The 23,109-nt window shown below is 44.8% G+C and overlaps 1 protein-coding gene across 1 annotated transcript in view; it reads left to right on the top strand.

Moving 5' to 3' along the window:
* The window catches only part of ITGB3 (integrin subunit beta 3), an 80,197-nt gene that overhangs the window by 17,588 nt on the left and 39,500 nt on the right, over window positions 1-23,109 (top strand). Inside the window, exons 3-4 of the mRNA XM_063138511.1 lie at window positions 18,849-19,038; window positions 19,552-19,804. Of these exons, the coding sequence (XP_062994581.1) occupies window positions 18,849-19,038; window positions 19,552-19,804 (443 nt within the window). The remainder of the gene's footprint in view (window positions 1-18,848; window positions 19,039-19,551; window positions 19,805-23,109) is intronic.

Raw genomic sequence — 23,109 nt, 5'->3', positions numbered from 1 at the left:
TCCACTCAGCCATGAAGGGGGAGGAAGAGAGGTCCCATTGAACTCTACCTTCTTACTTCTGAGTAGGAATTTCTACCTTAAAAGAAATGTGGAAAATGCACCCTCCTTGCCTGCAGCACCCTCATTTTTAAAGATAAAGAGATCAAATTTGCACAGTGATCGCTCTTAAGGAGAGCTTTCAGCAAGCCAAGTTTGGATCAGATTGGTTCATCCCTTGATTTTTTATGATTTTTTTAAAAATTTGCCCACCTTAAACCATTTTCCTGGTAGTCCATAAGTGTGAAGGATCGATCTTCCATTGCTTTGATCATGCAAAGCTGTGCATCTTCAAGTTTATAAATTACAGATCTGCTGGTCCCCTTACTCAAAAGTATATTCTATTGATTTCAACTGCATTTACATCCCAGTCATACTAAAAATCAGGTGCAGGCTTACCTTTGAGTAAACCCCATTGAACAGAGAGAGACTTACTTTGGTGTAAACACATATAGAACTGATTTTTTATAGTGTGGTCACTCAGAAACTTTTTTTTTTAAGTATAAAACAGCAAACTGGAAAGAAGTGCTCTGCAACCCCATGCTTACTTCTGAGGTCTTACTTCTGTTTACTCAGAAGTAAGTCTCTCACTGTTCAATGGGGTTTACTCAAAGGTAAGCCTGCATCTGATTTTAGTATGTTCATGCTCCAAAGCCTCCAGGCAGGGTGAGGGGAAGGGGTGAGTTCAGTAACAAGAGAAGCTACTTCCTAGGAAAAAGCAGTGCAAGACCAGGAGTGCCCCATGTCAATTACTAGGGAAGGTGAGGTGTCCAACTACCACCAACCAATGAACTGTAGGGGGAGGTACAAAGGAGATCTGAGGGCAGGGTGTGCATCTCAACGAACAACAGCGATACGCTGGTGCGCACGAGAGGAGAGGTGTAAAGATGAATGAAATGTAAAAGTGCAAAGTTGTAAGTTGATCAGGCTTTCACACGCTATGGAAACGAGGGCGGATAATTCGAGGGCAAGCTAGGGCAAATGTGCAGGTGTGATGGAGCTTTTCCTGTGGGATACACACACAGGAAAAATGCAGTAAGTCCATTGCAGGTCCTCTGGTAGCATACAGTAGAGCAGCTGATTGGATAGCGCTAGGAGCTGCCTTTCTAGAAGCACATGGCAGGGAGGGTGGAGGTGCCAAATAGAAAGAAATCTGAAGAATGTTTTTGTTTTAAATAATTAAAACCCAGTTAAAAGTGGAATCCTCTTAAAGTATTTGAAGAATGTTTGGGGGAGGGCTGTAAAAGCTCAAGCAGCAAAACCTGCCAGCTCTAACCTCAGCCCACCAAGAAAAGAAGAGGATTTCTTTAGAAGAGAAGTAAAAATCAACAAACCACCTTCCCACTTGTTTCTCTAGATCCTTTTGAACGTTTTCCAGGACATTTTTAATTAATTGATTATGCACCAGAATAACCTGTTCTTTGCAAGGAGAATGGTCCCTAGAACATGTCCCAGAAACCTCTGCAACATATTCGGTGTTTGATAGTAGATACGCAGATACGTAGAAAAGCTGATATGGAAAAAGTTGCCTAAAGAAGAAACAAAATGTGAAAGCTCCTGTCTGTGTTTTCTGAATGATTGGCTGAGGAATGAGACATGTTTTTTGGGTAAGCTGAGGAAGTGCTTGAGCAGTAGCTTGGTAAGGAGTGGGGAAGTGGTTAGTTTCTAAAAACAGAGGTTCAGGGATGATGCCTCCCCCTATTGCCCACTCCTCTGGTTTCAAAACACTGCTGTTTTATCCCTGGTGTGGTGTGGTGGGCTGTGATGACTCAGTGAGACTCCTCTGAGAATGACAGCCATTTGTGGAGTTGACAGAGAGCCTAGCCACCATGTTGGACTCAATGGCCTTGTAGGACCCTTCCAACTCTACTATTCTATGATTCTATGTTGGGCTGAAAGTGAAAGCTGGCTTTATTTTCCCATTACTCTTCCTCCTCTTTCCCTTGCCCAGTGCCACCCATGGCCCTGTTGTTTATATAGCTAGTACCACCAAGAGCATGCTTCTCCGCCCAGCCTCATGGGATGTTGTAAGCTAGGTGCCTGTGTGTGACAAGAGCAAGAAAAACCGAGAGAAAGATCCAGAACACATATTACTTTAGAGACATAAGTAGCAGCTGTGTCTTTTTTCTTTTTACTCTATAGTAAGTGTAAAGGTTTCATTCTGGACTAGGAACCAAGCATGGGCTGTAAGAGGCTTTAACCCCACCCCCCATTGCAATCCCGTTCCAGATTGCACCATTGAACCTGCAATATATACTGCAGTATTTGGCAGTATAAATTGCAGGCCCGGCCCTGCCACCACCCTCACAATCTGGATCAGGACTGCAGCAGGAAAGTATTAAAAAAAAAACTATTCCCCAAATTTGGGTCCTGATCCAGATAACCCCCCTGCATGTACTCTAGAGTAAAAAAGAAAGTAGTGTGTGCTTTGATCCAGAGGGTGGGGGGCAGGGAATTTGGACTTTGTAAGGTAACAGCATATAGTGGGACTGTCTGTCCACTCCTGGAGTTCTGATGTGCGACTCTTTTGGCTGTTTCTTGGAGTGTTTAACCTCAGCCTTCACCAGTACTCAACCTGTATGTTTGTAAATAAATGTAAATATTACAAAATAGCAATGAGCGTCAAAGGAAACTAAATCTAGGTAAGCTTCTCACCCTTGGAATGTCTCATTCCTCAGAGAAGTAGGATGATGATTGATTTCACTTGTGTCAAAGGAAGGCCCATACACTGAAAATAGGGATTGGGTCTGTGTGGTGGGAGTTTACTTCCCCCCTGCCTTTAACAGCAGCTTAAAGTGTAGCTATTAACATGTGAGAATATTTTCTTCATTCCAAGAAAGTTTCCACACCTGATTTTTGCAGATGCAGAAGCTGCAGTTAAAGGTAAAGTATCAGGTTAGACCTCTCCACCCCTGCCCTCATCCCTTTGCAATTTTATTTATTTATTTATTTATTTATTTATTTATTTATTTATTACATTTTTATACCGCCCAATAGCCGAAGCTCTCTGGGCGGTTCACAAAAATTCTACCTGGGGATTTCAGTTCCTGGACTCAAAGTCAATGTTGTGCTTCATACTTGGGCTAGATTCTCACTGAAGTGATGTAAATTGTACCACTTCAGACTTCCGATGGGGGCTGATGTGACTCCTCCATACAACCCCTCCCTCACATCTCTGCACATGGAAAACTAACATGTGTCCCTGATATCACGTTTTCCATGTGTAGGGAAGTTTTGTTTGTGTGGAAGAACATCAGAGCCTCCACCTGCAATCTGAACTGGTACAAGCCAGGCATGTTTTTCTCTCAATGAGAAATAGCCCTGTGATAATCTTGTGAGAATGTAGTTTCTAATAGTAGCATTCCTTGTGCAGTTAGAGATGGGATTGGAGAACATGTAAATAAAGCCAGGATCCCACATAGTTTTCGTCTGATCCATTTTAGCCATTTGCCTCAGTTTACTGTCTCAGTATGTAGGCCTAATGTAGCTCGTCAGACATCCTAACTGTTGTTTACATGAGATATTTGTGGGTGTATGACAGCAAAACCACAAGGCCTCATGCCAGAAATACTTGCTAGTTTTGTGTATAATATGATGGGAATTTTTTATTTTTATTTTTAAACATTTGGCTAGCTCATGCAAATACTGCACTGCTTCTCCCCAGTGCCACAGCTGCCTCAGCATTCTGTGTTCCTAGACAGCCGCTATGGCTACAAGGCTGTTTTGCTAAATTGTCTTCCTCTGACAAGAGTTTCCCAAAATGGCAATATTTTTCCTTATTGGGCCTTGGGGCTCTGTTTACTTAAGAGATGTAACTATTAGTGAAGGAGCTGTCTCCCGTCAAAAGCCATGCCCCCTCGGGTGCAAAACATGTTCGAAGAGCAACATGTTGTCTTAATTTAGCAACTTAGTTCTTCCCCTCCCTAGGGTCTTTGGTCCTCCACTCAGCCTTATTTCAAAACACAGAGCCTTCCTTTTGCGTGTATCTCTCTTCTGCCTAGAGTCAGTTACTCTGAACTCAGTATTACCATAGCTGGATTTTTTACTTAGTTTTCTTTCTACGTAAGAATGAGAAGAGGACCAGGTCACACCCCCTTCCCCTTTCCATGCTATCCATTACAAAATAAATCTCCAGCAACTGCAAGATAGAAATCAAGGGTAGCAACAGAGTTTGGAGACAGCAATAGGATAACTTAGTTTGTCACCACCCTCTTCCCCCTGCACTTCTTTATTGTGCCAAGTGCAGCTATGGCTGTTCAGAAGGGATAAATTCTCTGCCTAGGAAACTTTTAAACTGGGATTGCATAACACAATAACCCACCATGGGTTGACATCCATGGTTGGTTGTAGTGTCGTCCAAATTCAGTGCATTCTCCACAGGGTGGTTTAATTTTCATGAACAAGCCACCCTGAGGACCGATGGCTTGATGTAGGGTTGTTCATACCCATGGTGTGTTGTCATGTTGTCCAAACTCAGGAGAGTGATTTTTATCGAGGGTTGCCACATTCGGCTGCAGAGCCACTTGCCACGAAGGGCAAAAAAAGCCTGTGCTGCTTTTCATGATGTCGCCAGTGCTGCCTCCAGCCTTCCTCACCAATGATTACCCCTCCACTGATGCCCAGACAGTACTTTGGAGGGACCATCATTTATCTGCCACTTCCTCCCCCCCCCCCCCCAGTACTTCAGGAGTACCTCTTCTGGATTTGCTGGTGGCTCAAGGAAGTGTTGGATGGGAAGAAGACACAGAGGTGTCAGTTCAACAAAACAACTGGATTACATGACCATGTAGGAGATATTTCCCTTCCCCCTTTTGGTACACTTACTTTTCTCACTTCAGTGTTCCTTTTGACAGCTGAAACATACAAGAAAATTTTCAAGAAAATATCAGCCTGGTGATAGTGCGCTCCTGCGCCCTTGCGAAAGAATGAGGAAAAGATAATAATAAAACAAATTATGAACATATTTGTGCACTCCTTAAGTGGTGAAGAAAAAAAAGTGGAAAACAAAAAGGGGTACGGATTGGAGTGGGGAGGGGGGCTGGAGTGAGGAAACAAGGCCTGTTCCACCACAAAGGTGCCTGGGGTACATGCTGGTGCCAGCTGGAAGACTGAGGGGGCAAGGGGGAAGGAGGAAGAGAACAAGCCATGGCAAACCTGATCTCTGTTGGGTGTCCAATGTGTTGTTCTACAAACAAACAACCCACCAAGGCTTACTCTCAGGGTGGCTTAGCATGACATATGAGCTGGCCCTTTTTCTACAGCAGAGGTGGGTAGGCCAAGGATGGTGTGGGAGCAGGAACTGACCATGAATTGTATTGATAGGATTTAACTGTATTCCTGGAATCTTGTTTCCTTTGCAGTTGGTCCTCAAATGAATGTTTAACAATGGCAGACAAGCTTTCCTGCAGGACAGCTATTACCCACCAATGCCCACCTTCTTTTGCGACATTCAGCTTCAAGGAAGTTTTGGGTGTGTTCTACGTTGCTTTCTCAGTTCATGCAGGGTCCTGTAGAGGCTCAACAGACCTGGGCAGTGCACTGCATGTGATCTGCATGTGCTCCCTAGAACATGTCTCAAAATCATCTGCCATCCACAGGGGTTCCTCAGCAGACAAGTCAATGTGCAAAAAGTTCCCTGAAGAAACAATCTAATTTTTGAAAATGCTTAGGTTTGGGAAGGTCAGGTATAGGGTGGCCATGTGTCCTACTTGACAGAGGGCATTCCTCTATTTGAAGCCATCCTCTATTTGAAGGGCTGTCCATTCCATACCAAGTCCAGTATAAAGATAAAGAACCCTTGAGAAGGCAGAGCAAGGCCCTTGAGATTGGCCACCCAGTTAGTCTCTGGAGAGCTGACTGAATAGGCACATAGGTCACCTGGTCAGTCTTCCCCACTACAGTGATATAGATTGTATTTCTATTTAAGTTACAGAAATTATGTCCAAAGTTACATCTATACATATACGTTATTATATGCACATTTGTGAAACGCCCAGAGAGCTCCGGCTATTGGGCGGTATAGAAATGTAATAAATAAATAAATAAATAAATAAATAAATAATACATTTTATGAAAATGCAGCCTGTTTTTTTGGCAGTGCATTTCCTCTTTTGGGGTAATGTGGGGTAAATTTAATTGGGTAAATCTCACCCCCACCCCCTCCAGCCAGCATGGAAAGAACTGTGCAGGTTAGCCTCTGAGTTCGGGAAGACAACCTCGGAGATGGGAAACAGGGGCGACTGGTGGGTTGGGAGGGGAGGAGATTGGAGGTGCCAGGCTATGAGCTATCCTGGCCTTCTACTAACCTCCTCCCCTCTTCCTCTCAAGCACTGTTGCTAGATGGGCAAGCCCATCTAAGTGGAAATGCAAGGGAGGGGAAGCGAAGGTGGCCTCTTCCTACCCTGTTGGCTTTGGCTCGGAAGGGGATCGAATACACAAAAGCCCCTGGAGGCGTCTGTTTCATGAGGGGGTGACCCCATAAGCCCTTCTTTATTTAAAATATTTCTTGGCCACCTTTCAGAGTCAAAGCCCTCCCAGCAGTAAAATGCATAAGAAAAGCCAATGCGGCAACAACCAAGAAAATATTTGGGGTCCACTTGAAATATTTGGGGTCCACTCTTTCCCTTGGTATAAATGGAATTATTGTTTAGATTAACTGCCATTTGGAAGGGGGATTTTGGGGGGCCACAGTGCACAGAGATGGGAGGTTAAACTTTCCCTCCCCCATTGTGATCACCCTGGAAATCCACCTCCTCCTGCACAGCAGCTAAGCTTAAGAAAAAATCTCCCATTAGCACCAAGGGAATGATATTTCCCAAGCTAAATTACCATGCAGGGGAGGGGGGGAAACCCTTCCTTCTCCAGCAGAAATCCCCGCTGAAGGTTGCCCCCTGCATGGCAATTAAGTTGAGGCCAAACCTTCCATTAGTACCAATGGACACTTAGGTCTCTGGGGAATAGATCTTGGACTGTGGGAAATAGATCCAGGGCTGGGAGCCCGTTGGCCCAGGCTTAGCAACACTTCTGGGAGTAATAATACTGAACAATCTTAACAGGATTGTAGTAAAGCTTAAAACAAAATCATGTATGTGAAATGCTTTGAATGCTATTATAGATGCTAAGTATTTCTTCTTAACGATGTCAGAACAATAACATAAGATGCTGGATCAGACCGAGGCTCCGTCTAGTCCAGCATTCTTTTCACACAGTGACCAACCAGCTGTCGACCAGCAAACCACAGGCAGGACACATGTGCAACAGCACCCTCCCACCCATATTCCCCAGCAACTGGTGTACAAAGGCATTCTGCATCTGCTGTTCATAGGCATGCACAGCAAATTTCACTAGGGTGTGCACCCAGGGATTGGTTTTTAAAGGCGAACATTTATTGACTACTCAATCATAAAGGACATTATTTTTATTGATTGATTGATTAAACACTAATGCCCGACTCCACGTTTGGCTTGCCTGGCTGTGAGGGCCATTGCAAGGAGATGCTCCTCAAGGCCCTCCAGCATGGATGGGGCTTTGTGGTGACACTGGCCAGAGGAGGGGCTGACGAGGCGACATGAGCCTTCAGGGCCCCTCCTTCCTCCTGGCTTCTTTGAAGTGCAGCTCTTGGCAGAGAGGGTCCCAGCAGAGCGATTCCTTTTTTACGCCTGCTGCCAGGAGCTCCGGTGGGCTGTAGGGGGCCATGGCAGTGGAGCAGCCGGAGGGCCATTCCCACCATGTGGGCGACATTTCAACACAGCGTGTGCGCAGTATCGTTTACCTATGCCTCTGTTGGTGTGAGGTGGGTCGGCGCAGCTGCTCCAGCAGAGGCCTAGTGGCTGAAGGGGCACAGCTCCCAGCAGAGAGGATCCCAGCAGAGGGAATTATTTTTGCTCCTGCTGCTGGGAGCAAGGGTGCTCTCTTGGAGGCAGGGGTTCTTCGGCACAGCGGCAGAGCCGCCAGAGGACAGCTGGAGGGCCATTCCTGCTGCGTCTGGATCCTGCTCTGGGTTCCTACTCAATGCCCCCACCCTTAATTCTGCTTATTGCTTGAGACATTAGGGTGTGCCTAGGCACACCCAGCACACCCCTTGACAGCATCTGTCAAGTATGCTGTAGGGTGGATTGCTGTATTTTATTTATTTATTTATTTATTAAAGTTATATACCGCTCCCATAGCCGGGGCTCTCTGGGCGGTTTACAGAAATTCTAAAATTGAGGTAAAAACAAGTGTACAAAATTTTAAACTCTAAAACACAGAACATACACACATAAAACATTAAAAACCAATTTAAAAACTAAACATGTGGGCAATTAGGATGTGCTGCCATATGCCTGGGCAAAGAGGAAAGTCTTAACCTGGCGCTGGAAAGTTAGCAGCATTGGCGCCAGGCGAGCCTCATCAGGGAGATCATTCCACAGTCTGGGGGCCACCACCGAAAAGGCCCTATCCCTCGTTGCCACACTCCGAGCCTCTCTCGGAGTAGGCACCCAGAGGAGGACCTTAGATGTTGAACGTAGTGACCGGGTACATTCACGTCGGGAGAGGCGTTCCGTCAGGTATTGTGGTCCCAAGCCGTGTAAGGCTTTATAGGTCAAAACCAGCACCTTGAATTGGGCTCGGAAACATACAGGCAGCCAGTGCAAGCGGACCAGAGCAGGTGTTATATGGTCAAACCTTCTGGTTCCCGAAATCAATCTGGCCGCTGCATTTTGCACGAGCTGCAGCTTCCGAACCGTCTTCAAAGGCAGCCCTATGTAGAGTGCACTGCAGTAGTCTAACTTGGAGGTTACCAGAGCATGGACAACTGAAGCCAGGTCATCCCTGTCTAGATAGGGGCGTAACTGGGCCACCAACCGGAGTTTGTAGAAGGCACTCCATGCCACTGAGGTCACCTGAGCCTCAAGTGACAATGATGGGTCTAAAAGAACCCCCAAGCTACGAATCTGCTCCTTCAGGGTGAGTGCAATCCCATCCAGAACGGGTAGAACACCCCCCATCCTGTCAGCGGAGTCACCTACTAACAGCATCTCAGTCTTGTCTGGATTGAGTCTCAGTTTATTAGCCCTCATCCAGTCCATTGTCGCAGCCAGGCACCGGTTCAACGCATCCACAGCCTCTCCTGCTGAAGATGAAAAGGAGAAATAGAGCTGCGTGTCGTCAGCATACTGATGGCAGCACACTCCAAAGCTCCGGATGACCGCCCCCAGTGGCTTCATGTAAATGTTAAACAACATGGGGGACAAAACCGACCCCTGCAGGACCCCATACTTGAGAGTCCACGGGGCCGAGTAATGTTCCCCAAGCACCACCTTCTGTAACCGACTCGCCAAATAAGAGCGGAACTACTGCAGAGCAGTACCTCCCACTCCCAGCTCAGCGAGTCTTCCCAGAAGAATACCATGGTCAATGGTATCGAAAGCCGCTGAGAGGTCAAGGAGAATCAACAGAGTCACACTCCCTCTCCTGTCTTTCTCCCGACATAGGTCATCATACAGGGCGACCAAGGCTGTTTCTGTGCCAAAACCAGGCCTGAAGCCCGACTGAAATGGATCCAGATAATCAGTCTCATCCAAGAGTGTCTGGAGCTGGCCCGCCACCACCCGCTCAAGGACCTTGCCCAGGAATGGAACATTTGCTACCGGCCTGTAATTACTAAGATTTTCCGGGTCCAAGGAAGTTTTCTTCAGGAGTGGCCTCACTACGGCCTCTTTCAGACGGTCTGGGACCACTCCCTCTCGTAGAGAGGCATTAATCACCTCCTTGGCCCAGCCGGCTGTTCCATCCCTACTAGCTTTTATTAGCCAAGAGGGGCAGGGATCCAGTACAGAGGTGGTTGCGCGGACCAGTCCAAGCACCTTGTCCACATCCTCGAGCTGTACCAACTGAAACTCATTCAAGATAACAGGACAAGCCTGCGCTCTGGACACCTCACTAGATTCAGCTGCTATAACACTGGAGTCTAAGACCCGACGGATGTCAGAAATTTTGTCCTGGAAGTGCCTGGCAAATTCATTACAGCGGTCCTCAGAGAGTTCTACCATGTCCTTGGGGCCATTGCTGTATTGGACTCAATGGCCTTTTAGGCCCCTTCCAACTCTACTATTCTATGGTTCTATGTCTATGCTGGTACTGTAACCGTTGATAGCCTTCTCCAACCCCCTTTTAAAGCTATCAAAATTGGTGGTCATCACTATATCTTAACTATGGAATTTGCTACCACAAATGTAGTGATGGCCACCACCACCACCACCACCACCACCAACAACAACAACAACAATTTGTATTAAGGGGAAGGTTTCAAACATCCTTGAGTTCCGGCACTTCACTTGAACACTCAGTACAGGGAAGGCCCAGAGCAGGGAGGCAGCGCTTCTTCACTTTGCCAGCCTGCAGGCAGACAGACAGAAGGAAGTGGCCCCAGGAGGGAATTCTTGTGAGCTGTTCTGTTCTTATCAGCCCAGCAGCTGGGTGAGGAAACAGAGCAGCATAGCAGAGGAAGTTCCAGAGAAAGAGAGCGAGGAGATGGAGACTCATTTAGAACAAGTTTGGCTTCACTTGTGTCTTCCTGCCTGGGCCCCACTTTCTCTCTAAGTAAGGCTGTGTTTAAAGTTTCCCCCAAGGCCTCTTTCAGCTCAGCATAGTGTTGAACCTGTGCGTACGTGTCTGTGGAAGAAAGTTGCCCTGACTGCTCCTGACAGGTAGTAAAAGATACGATCCCTCTCTTCTTTGGGGGTCACATTGTCTTTCAATTGACTGGTTCTTGCAATATCATGTTTTAGGAGCAAGTTGCCAACTCACCATTCTGAACACCTAAACTACATATATGTAGTGCTACCTCTAAATAGCACTAGCCACCACTAGTGCTATTTAGAATCACAGAATAGCAGAGTTGGAAGGGACCTACAAGGCCATCGAGTCCAACCCCCTGCTCAGTGCAGGAATCCACCCTAAAGCATCCCTGACAGATGCTTGTCCAGCTGCCTCTTGAAGGCCTCTGGTGTGGGAAAGCCCACAACCGCCCTAGTTATATGGTTCCTTTTCAGCTTGCTAAAATCTCATCTTGAAATATTTTTGTCTTTAAAAATGATGGCATTTTTAGATCTCATCATAAACAAAGAAGGACTTAGAAATATGACAGTCGTGTTCATTAAATTCAGGGCCTGACTGATCACCATACATGGGATCAAAATGTTCAGATAGGCCAGTGAGCCTGAAAATGTTTTGCCTTCCATGTGTGGATTGGCTCACTGACTTGAGTCACCTGATAAGCTCTTCTTATAGCTTTCTGCAGTGCACTTCTTCTCTGCATTTTGCATTGCCTAGATTTTACAAGGTGATATGTACACGCTGAGATGTATGTTGAGGTCAGTAGGAAAGGGACAACTTTATGTATAATATTTACATACCACCTTTCCTCCAAAGAGCTCAAGGTAATATACAGTTGCTGTGGAACATGGGCAGGAGGGTGCTGTTGTGCTGCTTGTGGGATTCCCGTGGACAACTAGTTAGCCACTGCGTGAACAGAATGCTGCACTAGATGGAACCTTGGTCAGATCCAGCATGGCTCTTCATATGTTCTTATACATGAGCCCTTCCCATTATGTGGTCACAACAACCCTGTGAGGTAGGTTAGACTGGATGAGCTTCATGACTGACTGGGGCTTTGAATCATGACTGACTTCATGACTGACTGGGGCTCCTCAGTCCTAGTCCAACACTCCAACCATGATTGGAGTCTATACTATACTATAGACTATATTTTGTGTTCTTTTCCAGCCCTATGCATACCTGATGATATAATTCAGTTTAATTACTCTGATACCCTTTTCACACTTGGAACTGGAAAGGCAGAAGTGGCATTCTCATATTATCAACATATGTTTCTGCATAAAGATATCAGGAGTTTGGAATTAGCTTTACATGGCCACTGGAGAGAATTCTTGGGATCTACTTCCCAACACTCTTAGGAAAAGTCAGAATTTCCGCCTAATTCTGAGTGTTCATTTGGAGTTGCCAGCTGGTTTTACTGGCTCAACTAAAACTTTATCTTTCTAGTCATCTCTTAGAACAGGAATACATAAAGGCAGGAAAAAACATGGTCTGTGTAATAATATCCATGCTTTGTATGAGATATGTACTTTTAATATTTTAAAAAACATGGCATTCTTCAGCGGAAACACTCTGCCCATGTTCCTAAGTACTCTATTTTTACTTTAAGGTGTCATTGTTGTTTTTAAACTGCTTCCTGTCAAAAGGGACAGGCACTCTGTACATGAGCGCAGGGACTTTGTCTTAGGGGCCTTTAGAAAAACATCTCTGCTCAGCTCAGAGAAAATGTACTCTGCTGCAGCAAATGCACCAAGGTGCCAGGCCTTTGAAACCCAGAGGTGGCAATCCAAGTTTAATTTTAATGCAAATATATTATAGGAAAAATAAAAAATAAAATCTGGATGAGTTTTTTTGTTCCTAAGGAGCCCCCAAATATCCCGTCATCTTATGCTGATCTTTTATTTGCTTTCCACTTCCTCTCCCTCCTGCCTACCTCCCATCGTGTCCCCTTTGGTGCATGATCACCCCTTCTCCCTTCTTTGGACCTCTTTTCCTGAGCTCAGTGTTAATGCCCTGGCAGGCTGGAGGAAATAAGCCCTTGGATACTGGTTGCTGGGGTATTTTTTTCCCAGCCAACTTTTATGAACAGTGACAAAGCATTATTACACTAGGAAAGGCTTGGAGGGATTTTTTGGTTCTAAGAAAGCCAGATTTCTTGCTGCTTTTTGCAAGGGTTAATGGGTTGCAGCAATGCCAGTTCATTTAAAAAAAAAGAAACTTGTTGAAAAATAGGCCCAACATTTGTTTAAAATCCTCTCAGAGTGCTCCTATACTGGAAACTCTTTCCATAATTACTAAAACACTTATTATGAGTGGAGTTTGCCCATATTTTTGGTAATGGCAGAATTGTGTGTACGTGTGAACAATTTTTAAGGAAATAGTGGTAGGGTGACCAGATGCACCGGGAAACCCTGGAGACCTCCGAAAAGACGGAGGTCTCCGGGGCAACCGGGACTGGCCCCCAATTCACTGGGGGAAAGGGCTGGAAGATGTGTTCCCGAACTTCCAGGAACGCATCCTCCGTCCCTCGCCCAGCGCCAATCTAGCGCAGCAGAAGGCTTGTTCGGCACTGGGGGCTGGGGACTGGAAGATACATTCCCAGACTTCTGGGAACACATCTCCCAGCCTCTGCCTCCCCCCAGGGCCAATCTAGCCCTTCTGCTGCGCTGGCGCAATTGCGCAGGAGGAGGGCTAGATCGGCCCTGGGGGGCGGAGCCCAAGGACCCGTGCACCAGGACCCGTCCCTGGTGCCACTCTAGCCTTCTTGCTAACCTTAGACTTAGGCTGAGACTGCCGCGTTTTATGGATTTTATGTATGTATTTTATTGTATATTGGGGTTTTTAATATTATTGTGATGATGTTTTCTGTTGTGCTGGTCTATGACCGAAATAAACTAACTAACTAACTAACTAACTAACTGACCTAAGGATTATCCCAGGCAAATGGAGGGGTCATCCCTGCCTGATCCCGGGATCCCCTGTGTGTCATTTGGATGCAGAGGGATGATCCCGGGATATAGGCCTGGTCTAGCCACAGCCTTTCTTCCTCATGGGCCACTTGCCTTTCTCCAAATATAATGCAGAAAATCTTGTTGAAAATCTCTGTTGTGAAAGACTTCCAGAAGCAGTGAAGATTTAAATTCCAAATTTGGTTTTAATTAAACTAATAAGGATAAGGGTTCCCCCCCTAGAAAAGTAATGCAACAAACATTGATTTTATACCTTTTAAAATGTCATGGTTTCTCTCAAAGAAATCTGGGGCTTACAGTTTAGCAAGGGTGTTGAGAACTACATCAGAGAGTCCTAGTGCTTCTTTGAATGGGTGTTCTATAGCATGCTCGTTACGTACCACTCACAGTTGTTCACTAGTCATTCTGCCAACACCATCAACCTCCTGTGTGTCTCCTGCTCCATTTCCCAGTTTTAGTGCTAAAAAATTAACCTCAGAAAACCCAACTCTTCTGGGATTTATCTATATTTGTCGGGTTTCCCTGCCATGTGCAGGGAAAGTTGCGATATAAGATGTCCCATTTAATAGCATTGAACTGTACAAGTCATGTGGTTACTCTTCCTCGTGTAACCACAGCTTGTTGCAAATGCAGACGCGAAGCAGGAAGCAGAGCCACAGTAAGGAAATGCAATTTCCTTCTGCCAGAAGGCGCTTGTATTGTCCCACTCCCCTGAGTTATAGGTCCCAAAACTCTCTTCAGGGGATGGAATTATTATTAATATTAAGGCAACAGTTGTATGTAAGTCCTATTGAACCTGGTAGGACTTAGTAAATACTGGGCTGTAAGAAGAGATGTTGGAGAAATCTGCAACAGATTCAAATAATTTTGGATTTCATAGAATCATAGAATAATAGAGTTGGAAGGGGTCTATAAGGCCATCGAGTCCAACACCCTGCTCAATGCAGGAATCCACCTTAAAACATCCCTGACGGATGGATGTCCTGCTGCCTCTTGGAGGCCTCTAGGGTGGGAGAACCCACGACCACCCTAGGTAACTGGTTCCATTGTTGTACTGCTCTAACAGTCAGGAAGTTTTGCTTGATGTCCGGCCGGAATCTGGCTTCCTGTAACTTGAGCCCGTTATTCCGTGTCCTGCACTCTGGGAGGATTGAGAAGAGATCCTGGCCCTCCTCTGTGCAACAACTTTTCATATATTTGAAGAGTGCTCTCATGTCTCCCACCTGTGGATTCTGCAGCGGACCAGCTTTTTCTGAGTCGCAGGGGTTCTGCTGGCTTCTGGACTGGTTTTTCACTTGGGGGTGGGGAGTTGCACTAATGTGCACTAGTGCATTTGTACATTAGTGCTAATAAGCATTTGTGTAAGGGAATGAAATTCTCGTATATCCCTATTCATTTGTTTTAAATATAAATATAAATGTTTTAAATAAATAAATAAATACTTTATTGAGTTACTTTATTGAAATATTTTTAATGTTTTTTTAAAAATGAAATGGAATTGGAATTGCAAGCAAATGGAAGATCATTAAGATCTCAGAGCGGCATACAGATAAAAGCATACAGTATAAAACAATAAATATGCACAGCTAAAAACAAACCATGAACCAAGTTAAAACAATATTTTATTTATTTATTTATTTATTTATTACATTTCTATTAGGGGTGTGCACGGACCCCCCGCTCCGCTTCACTTGCAGATCCGCCATTTTTCGGATCGGGCCGCTCCGCCCCGCCCCCGCTCCGCCCCCTTCCGCTCCGCTCCGCCCGGAGCTCCGGATCCGGATCCGGAGCTCCGTTTCCCCCCCCCATAGGCTTGCATTGAAAGCTAAAAAATTATACAACTTTTTTTCTGTTCAAGTTAGAAACCTCATGTTTGGCACCATGACACCTCATGGGGATATACACACGCATGCCAAGTTTCAAAGCAATCCCATCATCCCCTGATTTTTGGCGAATTTTTGAAAATCGGGCACCCCACACACAACATCCCTGCGAGGTGGGCAGGGGAGGAGGGAGGGAAGGCAGGCAGGCATGCAGCTGGCATTTCTGGGGGCATAAGGAAGTGAGCCAAGGATAAGCCAGTAATGCATATAAAATGGAATAAATCAATAAATAAACAAAGGAGGGGTGGAATTAAAAGCAGCAGTGTTGCTCAATAAACAGCAAGAAGAATTTTTTTAAAAAGGCTATATCTGTCTTTTACCAGCAATAGGGGGACGTGCCCGGGGGAGGGGGAAGTAGCTGCCAGTTCAAGACAATGACAGCCACCAACAGCTCTGAGAAGAAGTAAAACGCTCACTTCAACTCATAACAGGCATTGCTCCACCACTGAAAAGTGACCATTCACTTCAACTCATGATAGGCATTGCTCCACCGTTTTACTCTCTTTGGAAGGCTCTAATGGCCTTCCAGTGCAGGAGAGAGTGGGGGCACGTCCACGATGAGATGCCCTAGGGGAGCTCATCCCCTTGCACCACATCGATTCAGTTGTTCACCAAGGTTAGGGTGGGGAGCAGTGCTGTGTTTCTATCTCTTATTCTTGGCTTAGTATATGATTTCAGGTTGTTTGTGCATTTGGTGGGGCTACTGTGTTAAAAAACACGGGGAAAAGCCCGTTCAGATGAAGAAAGAGAAGTTTCCCAGAATCCCAAGTTACCTGTTTTGCCTATGCCCTCCTCCAACTTTGGGATCATCATGACCGGGAGCTGACTCTGCCCCTCAGCCCTTTGAAAAAGGTATTTTTCCCGCCGATTTTTTAAAAACTTCTAGCCCGCGACCCGTACGATGCAGAAAGTTGAGAGTGGTCTCAAAATGACCCCCATCCACGACTCTCTGTGCCCAAGAATTTTCAGAATGATAGCTTAAACCCCCCCCCAGTTATCCCCGATTCTTTCCCTCAATGCAATCCTATGGGCGAAAAGCCGAAACGCAGTTTGAGCCGCGCGGTTGACCCGATTTTCAAAAAAATATAGCACGCGACACGGACAACGCAGAGAGGTGAGAGTGGTCTCAAAATGACCCCCATCCACGACTCTCTGAGCACAAGAATTTCCAGAGCGATAGCTTCAAAAACAACGTAGTTATGCGCGATTATTTGCCGCAATGCAATCCTATGGCGAAATGTTTTCAAGATGGCGACCGGAGCGCTCCGCCTGAACTCGGAGCTCCGAAAAATGGTCGCTTCTCTTCGCCTTGCTTCTAGGGGGTCCACGGTCCGCTCCTACTCCGCCTCTGGGTAAGGCGGAGCAGGCCAATCCGCTACTGCTTCTACGCTCCTAATCGGAGCGGAGCACATCCCTAATTTCTATACCACCCAATAGCCGGAGCTCTCTGGGCGGTTCACAAAAATTAAAACCATTCAAAATATAAAACAACAGTATAAAACCATAATATAAAATACAGTGTAAAAGCTCAACCAGATAAAAACAGCAGCAATGCAAAATTACAAATTTAAAACACCAAGTTAAAATTTATTTATAGACTGTTAAAATGCTGGGAGAATAAAAAGGTCTTCTTCACCTGGCATCTAAAAGCATATAATGTCGGTGCCAAGCGAACCTCCTTAGGGAGCTCATTCCACAGCCCGGGTGCCACAGCAGAGAAGGCCCTGCTCCTGGTAGCTACCTGCCTCATTTTCCTTTAAAAGCAGTTAAAACAATGTGCCAGTGAGTTTAACCATCAAAGGCTTTGTTAAAAAGCTATAGTTCTCAATTTCCTTAATTATTTTAATCAACTCTTCTCAAAAGCCTTGAACTCATGGGCAACACTACCATATATGATCATCATCTGCCCCAAACTAGGGGTGGCTGAACCATGGTAGCTGTCATTAACACTGGGGAGGGGGGCACAATCCTGGAAGCCAGAGCGGGCCCATGCCTGAGGGCTTGCGGGGGCCTCACAAGCACTCGAGTGCCAGTCCACACTTGCACCCAGACGCGCCCAAGTGGGTCTGTGAGGGGCGGATGCAGAGGGTCCACTGCCCTCGGAGACCCAGTCGGATGCTGGCGCCATCCCTACCCCAGACTTTGATACATTGATCTTACTGTCCAGTAGGGATATGCTGACCAGAGTCTAGCCATCTTTCATGAAATGTAGAATTCTTTCGGCTGTGGTTGTGACTGTTGCAAAGCTAGGGCAAGAGGCATGACTTCATGTTAGCCTGGTTCTGAGCTTCATTCAAAGTTCAAGACTGGTGCTGGCTTTAAACGACTAAATCAGGGATGAAGAATCTCAGGTGGCCCCACCCCCTTCCTCCTCAACCACTAATTGTTTGGTGGGTTTCTTGGGTTTTGTGCAGGTTTCCACTCCGTTCTAAAAGACCAAAGTACCTCCTCTAAGGCTTAGTTACTGGCAGGAAGAGCTTTATGCTAAAATATGCTGGGGTGTTTTTTGTTTTGTATTTCTTCACCTGCCCCTGTTACCTTTGGCCCCAGCCACCACTGGAACGTGGCCAGAATGGAATGCAGCCCTTGGGCTGAAAGAGGCTCTGCGCCCCTGCACAAATAGGGTTGGGCCCTATGTATCTCAGGGAGAACCTTCTTTATGAGCTCCTCTCCTTGCTCCAAGCTTCATGGTCCACCTGGGAGGTCCAGCTCCAGGCAACATCTTTGTAGCGAATTGTTTGTGCTTCATGATTTATTTTTTGCATTTCTCTGCCACTCAGGAGCACTCTGGCTCTCCCTAGGAGCAGGGCCTTTTCTTCAGTAGCCCCTAGGGCTACCATCATGTCTTCTTTCAAAGACAATTATAAAATGTATCTAATCTATTGTTATATGTTGTTTTTATGCTTTTTATATTTTTAAACTTCATATATTTGTTTTTAATGTTTACTGTTTTTAACTTTTGTAAACCGCCCAGAGAGCTTCAGCTATAGGGTGGTATATAAATGCAATAAATAAATAAAATAAATATGTCTTGGACCATCAACTATACAATTGGAAAGGTGTATTTTTGTTTAAACAATCTAAAAAAAAACACCTTTCAAGAAACAATCAATAACAAAAAAAGTATCTATTCTATTAAACTTTTACAAGTTTTTGAATTGTCTGCTTCTGTGATTTCTACATTTCTTAAAATGCTTTTAGATTTGTAGGTGTGTAAATGATGAATTGCGTGTTGATGAATTTTTTGGCCCTAGAGGAGGAGAGTGGTGTCTAGGCTGCTGACTCTCTCTGTGAGACCTCTTCCTTTTCGACTTACGACTGTTCTCCTTTTTTCCTTCTTTCTTTCGCCTTCTAACAGGTACAGTCACCAGGATTCTCTCGCTGTGACCTGAAGGACAATCTCCTTAAAAATGGCTGTCCAAATGACTTTATTGAGTATCCAGTTAGTGCCACCCAGATCCTGGAGGCCAGGCCACTCAGTAACAAAGGTTCAGGAAATGAAATTACCCAAATGACCCCACAAAAGATTGAGCTCCACCTACGGCCAGGTAAAGCAAGATATACTATTCAATTATTTGCACATTGGTACACTGTATTCTGCCCTTCCTCCAAAATGTTCAGGTAGTGTGATTTGTAATTGGCCATTACACTTCCATACATAGATGGTAAAGATGGGCTGTTGGCTCAATAAGAACAGCAGATCCTTTACCTGCAGAAAGTCTCAGGTTCCGCCCTCAGCATCTCCAATTAAAAGGAAAAGTGGAAGGACTGGGAAAAGAGCCTGAGATACGTGAGGGATGCTGCAGTCAACACCAATGGTCTTACACAGTATATGGCAACTTCCTAGCTGTGTTTACTTGAACATAAAACATTATATTTTGAAGACCTTTAACTCATATAATCCCCGGTATGTACAGCTGCATTGAATGTTGGCTGTGCAGATCCAGAAATTCCCACTGTGGGAATGAGAATAGTACAGCTGTGAATCAGCTTCTGTCAGCGTGTGCCTATACCAGGATGACACAGTTAAACAAGCCCTTACCCGCAATTTAACATTTCAGATGACTCCCAAACTTTCTCAGTACAAGTGCGCCAGGTAGAGGACTACCCTGTGGATATCTACTATCTGATGGACTTGTCTAATTCCATGAAGGATGACCTCCGCAACATCCAGAACCTAGGTACCAGGCTAGCCATGGAAATGCGTAGAGTGACCAGCAACCTGAGGATTGGCTTCGGAGCCTTTGTGGACAAGCCGCTGTCCCCTTACATGTACATTTCCCCTCCAGAAGTCATCAAAAATCCATGCCGGGCGTAAGTTATCTGGCTGAAGGAAGCACTGTTGTTTGCTGTGCAACCTTTGGAGCAGTTTATAAGCTGGTGCTTAGAGGGTTGCCAGATTTGTATTCCTATTTCCTCCTCACTTTTAGACAGTGCAGTGCATGAAAGGCCTCTCTTGAAGTCAGGGGTGGGATGTGGGGAAGTGCACTCCCTTCCTTGCAGTCTCTATCAGCACTGATGTTAACTCTTGTTAAGGCTAATCAGGTTACCCAATGAACCAGCATTCTTAACTAGCAGGTGCAGTGGAGAGCCTGTTGAAACTTACCCATGTTTAATGTCAGTGCTGACAAGACGTATCCATTAACCACTGTTAAGACAGGATGGGGAGAGGAAACAGCTGGGTGGAGAGGGTGCAGACATGTGTTATATCTGCACACTAGCTCTTTAAGGGTACCTCCAGATGGAGGGACCCTAGCACTTCAAATCAAAAGAATTATTATTATTATTATTATTATTATTATTATTATTTTGGGGTAAAAAAAAAGGTAAAAGAAGTGATGGGGAAATAGTGGAAGGTTACAAATGGAAGATGATTTCATAAAATTCTTTGAATGAGGCAGGAAAATTGCACAATGAAAGCTATAGAAGCGTACTGTGTCTACTTTCCGGCCTCACCCATATCTGCAGTTTTCAGCATGGTGGCAATTTGAAATGCATCCATGTGAGGACAGCTTCACAGAGCAAATTGTTCCCTATTTGGTCTTGACAATTTTCCATCCCCCCACTCCCCCAATTTTTGTGGTTTTGTGCTGACTTGGAAAAAACAGTGTGCAGGTGCCTTCACACAATTGCATTTCAGACAGCTACCCCATGCATCGCAATGTTCACATACATGCATAGGCCCTCTTGTATAATAACGTGTGTTACGAATTTGTTAAAGTTGAATAACTTTATGGTTATTCGACATGTCCTGGCCATTTTTCCTTAATGCTCTTCCTTTTTTATTTCGTTACATTACTTTAATTTCAACATATTAGTCTACTTGTATTTACAAAGGCTAAGCCTTAAAAGGGAGTGCTTTTCAGAAACATTTCCAGCAGCATTCCCTTTTAGCGATTTTAAAAGGGGTTATGTTGCTGTTATCCTATGCTATCCGTGTGCTAGAGGGACTCACAGCTAATGCACTGGGAAGCTGGTGGTTCCTCAAATATCTGGATAGAACAGAAATACTTGCTTCCGGAAGAGGGAAGGTCAGTGGAGTTCTCACAAGGGAACTGCTCTGACCTGTACAAATCCAGAAATGATGGATGTTAATGTTTTACCCCAGGAAATATTTTGTTCCTTCCCCCCAAAGCACCCACCCCAATCCCAAATTGAAATGGACCAACAGTACTCATAGTATTTTGGTTTTTGCTATTTTTCATTAATAATGTCACCTCTTCTGTATCCTTACCCCACTGCCACTGTGAAATCTCTGGCTATAGAACTTTAGCTTAAGAATAAACCATACTAGCACCATTATGCCATGGTGTTTTGATGCAAGAGGATGTCTTTAGCACAAATATAAAATCTCTAAAGTTTTGAGTTCTATTCTGCCTCCTCTCTTGCGTTGACATTCATTGGCTTCCAATTCACTTCAGAATCCAATATAAACTTCTCCTGTTAACCTTCAAAGCTTTTCACGGTCTAGCTCCTTCCTATCTCTCCTCTCTCATCTCACACTATTGCCCCGCTCGTGCTCTTCGCTCCTCTGATGCCATGTTTCTCGCCTGCCCAAGGGCCTCTACTTCCCTTGCTCGGCTTCGTCCATTTTCTTCTGCTGCCCCTTACGCCTGGAACGCTCTTCCAGAACATTTGAGAACTACAAGTTCAATCGCAGCTTTTAAAGCTCAACTAAAAACTTTTCTTTTTCCTAAAGCTTTTAAAACTTGATGTTGTGCGGACTTTATACTGCTAGTCTTACCCTACCCTGTGCCTGCTTACCCTACCCTGTGCCTGTTGGCATTCTCTTCCCCTCCTTATTGTTTTACTATGATTTTATTAGATTGTAAGCCTATGCGGCAGGGCCTTGCTATTTACTGTTTTACTCTGTACAGCACCATGTACATTGATGGTGCTATATAAATAAATAAATAATAATAATAATAATAATAATAATAATAATAATAATAACAACAACAACATCTGAGGTGCTTCCAAATGAGGCTTTTATGGTGTCATCGCCCTGCCTCATTTATGGAATTTCACAGGGGTTCAGATTATATTGTCTTCTATTGGTAACCCTCCAGTCTTTTCCCACTGTTTCCTGTGTCTTTTCTCTTACTGTGGAATATCTGTTAAGGAAGAAAAGTCGAATTAGCTGGCATGACTGGCTGGGAAATGCTGGGAGTTGTAGGACTTTTTTTCTGTCTAAACATTCATAAGACTGTGCCCTTAGCTACTCAATACCATCTGATTGCTAGTGTTTGGAGCCCTTTGTCTGGAAGTACCTACATATAAGTGTCATGTATGAGAAGCTGCATATGTGGAAAAGTGCTAAGTCCTAGGGGCACATGATATTTTGAACGCTGCAGTAGACAAATGCAAATGGCTTTTGTGTGAAAATTCCCGTTGATGCACGATCTTTCAGCAGGTCACTTGTCCTATTCGAGAAGGCGTCTCAAAGATTGTCACTGTATAATGGAATTGTGGGGTGCCACTTTTGAAATTCTGTATCACATGAAATGTGGCACATAGAAAAGTGATTAAGGTGTCAAATTCCATACTTTAAAGGCCAAGGAAACCAATGATTTATTTGCATTCACTGTATTGACACACGTGATCCTCCAACCTGCAGAGGAATTAGATTGATGTTGAAAGACAAAGGAACATGTGGATGCATGATCAAGGTTAAGATATGTTTACTGCTTTCATGGCACAGAAGTTAAGGTAGACATCTGGATTTACAATTTCTCTTCTTTTTTGTTCATGAGTGAATTTATAATTGAACAACTGTTTTCTTAAATCTCAAGGGGGGTGTTCTCCTAGAATAAGAGATTCTTACTGATGGATGTGTTTACTAAACTGTGCACACTTTCCTGACAGTGAGCCCCGTTGAACTCAATGGAGGTTACTTCAGAGTAGACAGTCATAGGATTGCAGTGTTAGTGTCTTTGTTATTATGTATCTTGATCTGCATTCTACAGTTACATATGAGGCAGAAATAAAGTGTAAAACCAGGCAGAGAGGGGGCAACTACGTGGTCTGTAATTGAAAACTTCCCCTCTTCTCTGTTCTCATAGTATTGAATGGGACAGGGCCCTCTAGTGGGTGCCTTGTAGCACAACTTCCCCTGTACC

Source organism: Elgaria multicarinata, chromosome 11 (genome assembly GCF_023053635.1).
Source record: "Elgaria multicarinata webbii isolate HBS135686 ecotype San Diego chromosome 11, rElgMul1.1.pri, whole genome shotgun sequence".
Taxonomy (NCBI): Eukaryota; Metazoa; Chordata; class Lepidosauria; order Squamata; family Anguidae; genus Elgaria; species Elgaria multicarinata.
This window is presented reverse-complemented; position numbering and strand designations above follow the sequence as displayed.